Genomic DNA, 8,120 nt, shown 5'->3' with positions numbered 1-8,120 from the left:
TAAGATTGCTTTTCAACTATGACAGTCGAGTTGAGTAATAATGATGTATGGCCCCAGAAGTCCTAAAACGTTTGCTATCTGATCTCTGTCCGATAGAGTATTTGCCAGCCCCCGGTCCAAGGTCCAGCAAGGCTGTCCCTCTTTCAAAGAGCACAAAATGGCCTGAGTCTCTGACGTGCACTGGGAACACTGCCACTTGGCTTCTTGCAAGAGGGGCACATTTCTACTCACATTTGGTTTTTCAAAGCCTCGGGATACCTGTCGGGCAGATGAGGGGCTTAGGTTTTCATGGTGCCCTTCTTCCCAGGAACTGGGTGAAGGGGAAATAGAAATCTCAATTTTGGGGAAATTGCACAGAGGAAAAGGGGAGGGAATGGGTTACGACATCCCATTGCGACACTCGGCAGGGTTGAAAGTGACAACAGCAAGGTTTCTCGTTTTGGAAATGTGCAGGCGTTTCCGTTCATTTTCGTGGGACAGGCGCCCGCAGCCCGGCTGGGTGAGCCACTCTTTTCTTTATAAGCGGCTCCTCTGGGTCCGAAATGGCAGTCTCCCATCGCCTCAAGGTCACAGGATGGACATCTACATCCACGGTTACCTAATCTGTCTCCTCCTCTTCCTGTTCCATTCAGAAACAGCCTGCCACCCCCTGGGAAAGAGACCCTGCGAGATGCAAGCCTTCAGGTAAGGCTGATCCCAAGGAAGTGGGGCCGGAGGGGTAGAAAATCGACCCAGGACACAGCCGTCTGGGGCTGCCCTGGGTTTGGGCTTGAAAATGAAGTGAAGTGAAGTCGCTCAGTCATGTCCGACTCTTTGCGACCCCATGGACTGTAGCCTACCAGGTTCCTCTGTTCGTGGGATCTTCCAGGCAAGAATACTAGAGTAGGTTGCCATTTCCTTCTCCGGGAGATCTTCCCCACCCAGGGATTGAACCTGGGTCTCCCTCATTGTAGACAGATGCTTTACCGTCTGAGCCATTAAGCATCTCTTAATAATTAAGGTTAGCTGCCTAAGGTTAGTTAACTAAGGTTGGCTGCCACATCCATGATCTTCAGCACTTGTATTTAAAAATCTCCCAGATGTGCAAAGCTTGACTGGAAGCCTGACTTACTTGCTCAGGGGCTCAGGCATCTTGGTGACAGAAACGTGCCTGGAAGCCATGCTGGGGCTGAAGCCTGGGAGAGTACTCTGGACAAAGAAACAGAGAGGGTCACTGTGGACAGGACACAGCCCAGAGTTCCAGACTGATAGTTAACAATGCCTGATTGTGTTGGTACATCAGAGGGTCCAGCTCCCTTGGGGGCTCAGTTTCCTCATCTGTGACCTGGGGTGAGTTCTACCCCTACCTGCATTACAAGGTTGTGAAAGCCAAAGGCACAGATAACATTGTGACAGTGTTTTGTGAGCAGTAAAGTGTCTGAGAACTATTGTGGTGGATAGGGGTTTCAGTCGTGTCTGACTCTCAGCGACCCTATGGACTGCAGCTCATCAGTCTCCTGAAAACTATTACAATTATTAAAAACTGGGTCAGGAATGTGGCGAGGTGTCACCATCCCTGCTGTAAAAATAGCAGGCTGTGATGGTGATTAATACAGAGCACTATCTTCATGTGGCCTCTGGGCTCTGATGTCCCAGGACTTGTCGGGATGACCTCACCCTCCAGCCCTCAAAACACTGTCACACAAAACACTGTCACAATGTTATCCGTGCCTTTGGCTTTCATAACCTTATAATGCAGGTAGGGTTAGAACTCACTCCAGGTCACAGATGGGGAAACTGAGCCCCCAGGAGAGCTGGACACTCTGATGGTCTAACACAATCAGGCTCTGTTAACCATCAGTCTGGAGCTCTGGGCTGTGTCCTGTCCACGGCGCCCCTGTCTGTTTCTTCGTCCAGAGTTTCTCACGCCTGAGGCTACAGGCTGGGACTCTGCGTGCCTGTGTGAGCCCCAGAGAAGCCCCTCCTCTTCTCAGGGGTCTGCCTCGACCTCCTCCCATTTGGCTGGGATCTCCAGAAGTTATCACTGGAGGCCTCTAGAAAGGAACGTTTAATCCTTTCAGATGGAATTCAACTCATTCAGGAGCTAAGAATAGTCGTGAAAGGTCAAATGCTCATTCCAGCCAAGAACTTTACAGTTTGACTGACCCCCTCTCTCTGAGCTCATGGGCTCTTCAAGGTCACCTGATGAGATGCGTGTTGCCAGCCCCCTTTCACAGGTGAGGAGATGAGGCACAGGTCCAAGGTCATGCTGGGGGATGGAGGCAGCAGGGAGTGAAGTGTCCACGTCCTGGCTGGGGCCCTGCTACTCCATCTCACAGCTACAAGCCCTGTTCTCAGACAGAGAGGCCCTTCATCAAGAAGAAAAAACAGGGAGCCAGAAACAGGCCACAGGGTGAACTGGAAGGGAAGCTGACTTGCCAATAGGGAACAGACTTTGGGGACAAGTCTTCACGGTCTAAGGCTTGGAGCGAGTTAGCTGCAATGGAGCCTGACCCTTGAAGCTTCTAGCTCTGTGCTGTGGGGGCCACCAATCTCAGATGACTCATTAGATTTTCATTTAAATTCATCAACATACAAGAAAATAAAAAATTGGGGACTTTCCCTGGTGGTTCAGTGGTTAAGACTCTGTGCTTCAGTGCAAGGGGTGCAGGTTTGATCCATGGTCAGGGAACTAAGATTCCACATGCTGCATGACCAAAAAAAAAAAAAAAAAAAACTTAGAAAATATGCGGATCCTCAATCACACCACATTTCAAGAGCTCAATAGCTGCATGTCTCAATAGCTGCAAGTGATTGATGGCTACCATATTGGATGGTGCAGACAGAGAACATGTCTACACCCAGGAAGTTTATTAATGGTCCTAACCTAGAGTCTGCTTTGCTGACGTAGGCGGTGGCTGCTTGGGAAGCTGAGGATGAGAAACAAGGTGGGAAGAGGGGTAGAAGGCAGGTACATGGCCTACCAGATCTGGGATTTGGGTCTGTCTCTTAACAAGTGTTGACCTCAGTCCTCACATTCATGCTATGGGTGTGTTTAATTCCACACCCCTGGGAGAAAACTGAACACACTCTGGGGAATACAGAGAAGGGGCTGGGCACACAGCAGCTGTCCACTATAGCTGGGTCCTTCTGTTTTTCAGGATCTGGGATGTCAACCAGAAGATCTTCTACCTGAGGAATAACCAACTAGTTGCTGGATACTTGCAAGAAGCAAATATTAAATTAGAGGGTGAGTGGTGGCCAGGAAGGTCAATGCTGAGTGGGCACTGGTCACTTTGCCCAGGGGTCTGCAGCACTGTGGCTTGACCCTGGGAATTTTAGGTACCATGTCTTAATCCCTGTTGGTTCTTTGTGGCCACGTTTGAAGCTAGAGAGGCCTGGCCCCTGAAGGACACATATGAGGGGAGCCTCAAGAAGACAGAGAGGGTAGAGCCTAGGTTGGGAGCCACCACCTACAGACACTATGATCCCCAGGCAACAAGTGGGAAGGTAGGGCCCAGAAGGCAAGACCAGCCCTTTTCTTCCTCTAGTGCCCAGGAAGCCTGTGTTTCTGTGTGTTCAAACTCTCACTCCCACCTAAAACTAATACACCATCCACAGGGTGGGTTATATCCCTTAATCTAGGACACCACATTGAGTCATATTCCAGATCCATGTCAACCTGGATGAATTTGACCAAGGTTCACTCACTCTGTTCCTTGGTTTTCCCCTTAGTAAAAGAAGGGCAACTGGATGATAGGATGTGGGTTTCTTCCAGCACCAGCCCTCTAGGAGGTTTTCACGTCCTTGTTGGCTGGTTTGGTATTGTAGAATGGCATGATGCCCATTCTTGTTCTCTGCCCCTTCCTCACTCTAAAAGGGCGTGAGACCCACTTTTCCTGTCCACTGGTAACTCTCTGAATAAGGATGTTAAAGCACAGAGAAACTGAGGTCTTCACTCCTAATGATTGCATGGAGACCACCACGGGAAAAAAATGTGTTCAAACCCACCCAGGCTTCTGTGGACCAAGTCATGGGGCCCCACTCCTGATATCATGTACTGGGCCCCATGGGCAGCACACCTGTGGACCTAGAGCACAGGGGTCCTGGGGAAGGGGGTTGCATGCACGTGCTCAATCATGTCCGACTCTTGTGACCCCATAGACTGTAGCTCACCAGGCTTCTCTGTCCATGGGAATTTCCAGGCAAGAATACTGGAGTGGGTTGCCATTTGCTCCTCCAGGTGATCTTCCCGACCCAGGGATAAAACCCTTGTCTCTTGCGTTACTGCATTGGCAGGTGGATTCTTTACCACTGAGCCACCTGGGAAGCCCATGGAAAGAAGAGAAGGGTAGCAATCACTTGGAGCAGAATTTAGGTGCCTTGGTCCTTGAGGAGTAGCTAGATAGTGTGCTTGGTTTGATCTTCTGTTTGGATCCTGACCAAGAAGATGGGGCCTCACTGTCCTTCTGACCTTGGGGTTTTAATCTGCTTGTTTTTTTAGTTGCTAAGTTGCATTTGACTCTTTCACAACCCCATGGATGGTAGCCTGCCAGGTTCCTCTGTCCATGGATTGCCTAGGCAAGAATATTGGAGTGGGTTGCCATCTCCTTCTCCAGGGGATCTTCCCAACGTGGGCATCAAACCCTTGTCTCCTGCATTGCAGAAGTATTCTTTACCACTGAGCCACCAGGGAAGCCCAGGATTTTAGTTAGGGGAACAGAAAAGTCCCCAGGGAGAGTCCAGCCTGCTGTGTCTTCTCCATCTCTGCCTCCTCTTCTCTACAACCTGAACTTCCCCTTTGTTCTTCCCCAGAGAAGATAGATGTGGTACCCATCGAACCTCATACTATGTTCCTGGGGATCCATGGGGGGAAGCTGTGCCTGGCCTGCGTCAAATCTGGAGATGAGATCAAGCTCAAGTTAGAGGTAAGGACCTGCCTCAAACAACAACCACCCCAAATTCAGAGGCTTAAAACGAGCACAGTGTGTCCTTTCTCATGATTCTGTGGGTTGACTAGAATCAGCTGGGTAGATCTGTGCCCCATGCTGTAGCTGAGTTCCCTCCTGCAGTCACATTCAGCAGGGATCTTAGCTGGGGCTCATCCTCCAGGTTCTCCTTCCACACAGTCTCACTGATTTCAGTTGTCAGCTTAAGCTTCCTTACAGCATGATGGTTGGTTTCCAAGAGGGATAACTCCAAAAAGGCAAGCCTTAGTGTGCAAGCACTTATTAAACTTTTGTTTGTATCATACCATTAATGTCCAATTAACTAAAGCTTGCCATGTGGCTAAATCTAGCCTCAATGAGAGAAGGGATTACCAGGATGAGGACACCAGGAGGCATGGCTTCTCTGGGGACCTCAGTGTCTGTGTGTCACTCTCTTGCCCAAGGGCCACTAACCTACTTGGACTTGCCCTCTTCCAGTAAAGCCAACCTTTGGTACCATTCCTTTTCAGCCCTTATCTACTCAAATCCATGAGATGGCATCCCCTCCAGGGCCTTGTGCTCCTGTGCAACTTTAATGGGCTATCAGCCCTGGAAAAAGAGAGCTTTCTATCAGGGCACTGTTGGACAAAATCTTAACCCAAATGAGAATGGCTATAACTGTGGCATTGTCCTTTCTGTCCACTAGTGAACAGGCACTTTAATGGAAAGTGACTGCCTGCTTTGAGTGGAGTAGCAATGATCAGATATTGCGAATAATGTGGACTGCTATGCCCTGCCCAGCTGCTGCACTCTCCCATCTCTCAGAGGTGCAGACACGACAGAATCCAGCCTCCAAGGCCTTGGCCTCTGTTGATGGTACCGTGTGTTTGCCAAATGTATGGACCCAAGGCTACAGTGGTCAGATGTCCCCAAATCAAGGTGTAAGCACAGGACAACCTCCTTGTGTCAGGCTGTCCTGAGACCGAGGACACTTTTGCCAGGCCAGCATGTCCCCAGCACTTACTCTCAGATGGCCAGGTGGGCTGCAAGGACCTTTCTGCTCCTCTACCCTCACTTGCTTCTTCTTGACTTCCAGGCTGTGAACATCACCGACTTGAACCAGAACAGGGAGCAGGACAAGCGCTTCGCCTTCATCCGCTCTGACAACGGCCCCACCACCAGCTTCGAGTCGGCTGCCTGCCCCGGCTGGTTCCTCTGCACGTCACTGGAGGCCGACCAGCCCGTGGGCCTCACCAATACGCCCACAGAGGCCATCAAGGTCACCAGGTTCTACTTACAGCAGGACTAGTCATGGTGCTCAGCCTTTCCTGTCCCCAGTCCCAGCATGTCCATGACTCCAGAGATGCCTGTCCACCCTGCTCAGGGTCTCCTGGGTGTTGTGGGGCTCAGCAGGTGGCCTTGGCTGGGGGGACCTTCAGAAGGAGGTACAAGAGCCCTGGGAACAAGGCCCAGTCTCCAACCTCCTCTGCTCACCCAGCCTCCCTCCACAAGGTCTACTCAAAGCCCTCAGGGTGGCCTGTGTCTTCAGGGTAAAGTCCTCACCCTGTGGCCAGCTCCAGTTCTGCCTCCTTTCTCACCGCAGATCCCTAGGCACTCACTTCCCTCCCGCTGAGCGGCTTCCATTTCCTGTTTTGCAAAATGGTGCTACTCCAGGGGCAAGATTTTTAGGGTCTGTAGCAAAATGGGGTCACTGAGGGTCGGACACGACGGAGCGACTTCACTTTCACTTTTCACTTTCATGCATTGGAGAAGGCAATGGCAACCCACTCCGGTGTTCTTGCCTGGAGAATCCCAGGGACAGGGGAGCTTAGTGGGCTGCCGTCTATGGGGTCACACAGAGTCGGACACGACTGAAGTGACTTAGCAGCAGCAGCAGCAAAATGGGAAATAAGGATTTCCTGGTATCTTTTTCTTTAAAAAAAAAAAATTTCTCAGTATCTTTTTGTTAAATTAAACCAACTTTGAAAGAGAGTCTTTTATTTGGAAATGATGTCCTTTCTGGAAGGGAGTAGAATATTAAAATAGTCCCATGTTTAGGAAGTGATGTTGAAAGCAGCTGATAGCGTTTCCTTTTTTAATCTCTTATTTTTGTGATGCCCTAACCTGTACCTGGGTTGGGAAGATCCCCTGGAGAAGGGAATGGCAGCCCACTCCACTCTTCTTGTCTGGAAATTTCCATGGACAGAGGAGCCTGGTGGGCTATAGTCTGTGTGGTCGCCAAGAATCAGATACAACTGAGCAATTAACGCTTTCACTTTTCAACCTGTAACAATGAAAAGTTAGCATAATGCGTAGGTCTCCTAGTTTTTGTTGTTTTCTGGAATGTTCCGTGAAGTCTAGAACCTCTGGCCCAGGCCCTGAGCACGCCCCCCACTCCAGACCTCCTGCAGCTCCCCTCCACAACCCTTTCATCAAAAGTTCCACCGCTCCCAAGGCACCACACAAATGTGACTTCTCCTGACCTCCCGGGAGGGATGAGTCGCTCCCGGACTATTTTAGCACTTCTGATTCCCTGAGACTTGTTTGGAAGATGTGCCCCTGTCTGTCTCCTCACCAGCCTGTGAGCCCCTGGGAGCAGTGACCATGACCTCCCCCGTCTCTGGTCTTCCCTGGGGCCGAGCACACAGCCTGGCCTCAGCAGGTGCTCAGGGAATGTGTGTTGCATGTGTTGAGTGGAAAGTGTCCTGTTCTCTGTGACTTAAGCTTTGTTTTATGATAAAAACTTGAAACCTCATCGTCTGTGGCCTTGCTGGGCTTGGGGCAAAGAGAACTGAAAGTGGGGGTGGGGCAGGGGCAGGTCTTTTAAATCCCTGGGGTGGGCCTGGCTACCTCTCCTGAGTCCCTTTCTCCTGGGGTCTCACTCTCCTTGGAGAACAGAAGAGCAGATCTCTTTGCTAGAAGGTTGCAGCACCATCATCCACAATAACCCCCAACTAGAAACAACCCAAATGCCTACCCCAGAGGAATGAACACATGGGGACTTCCCTGGTGGTCCAGTGGGTAAGACTTCACACTTTCAGTGCATGGGGTCCAGGTTCCATCCCTGATCAGGGAGCTAGATCCCACATGCTACAGTGAAGGTCAAAGACCCTGCATACCACAACTAAGACCCAGTGCAGCCAAATAAATAAATATATATAAAAATAGATATAAAATTATTAAAGAAAAGAGTTAACACGTAAATCATGTACA

The 8,120-nt window shown here is 50.3% G+C and overlaps 1 protein-coding gene across 4 annotated transcripts; it reads left to right on the top strand.

Annotated features, from left to right (window-relative positions):
- The first annotated feature begins 446 nt into the window (after nucleotides 1-446).
- Nucleotides 447-7,647, top strand: IL1RN (interleukin 1 receptor antagonist). 4 transcript variants are annotated; one of them, XM_068985138.1, is made up of 6 exons: nucleotides 485-499; nucleotides 633-684; nucleotides 2,061-2,216; nucleotides 3,141-3,229; nucleotides 4,795-4,907; nucleotides 6,004-7,647. In XM_068985138.1, exons 2-6 carry the CDS (start codon nucleotides 671-673, stop codon nucleotides 6,214-6,216), a joined length of 585 nt encoding a protein of 194 aa, XP_068841239.1. In that variant the 5' UTR covers nucleotides 485-499; nucleotides 633-670; the 3' UTR covers nucleotides 6,217-7,647. The 4 variants fall into 4 exon arrangements, with proteins under 4 accessions (XP_068841401.1, XP_068841239.1, XP_068841151.1 ...); XM_068985300.1 differs by lacking the exon at nucleotides 2,061-2,216 and having other exon boundaries at nucleotides 447-499; XM_068985050.1 differs by lacking the exon at nucleotides 485-499 and having other exon boundaries at nucleotides 506-684.
- The last annotated feature ends 473 nt before the right edge of the window (nucleotides 7,648-8,120 follow it).

Source organism: Capricornis sumatraensis, chromosome 1 (genome assembly GCF_032405125.1).
Source record: "Capricornis sumatraensis isolate serow.1 chromosome 1, serow.2, whole genome shotgun sequence".
Lineage (NCBI taxonomy): Eukaryota > Metazoa > Chordata > Mammalia > Artiodactyla > Bovidae > Capricornis > Capricornis sumatraensis.
The sequence above is the reverse complement of the archived record's forward strand: the minus strand, read 5'-3'. Positions and strand labels throughout refer to the sequence as shown.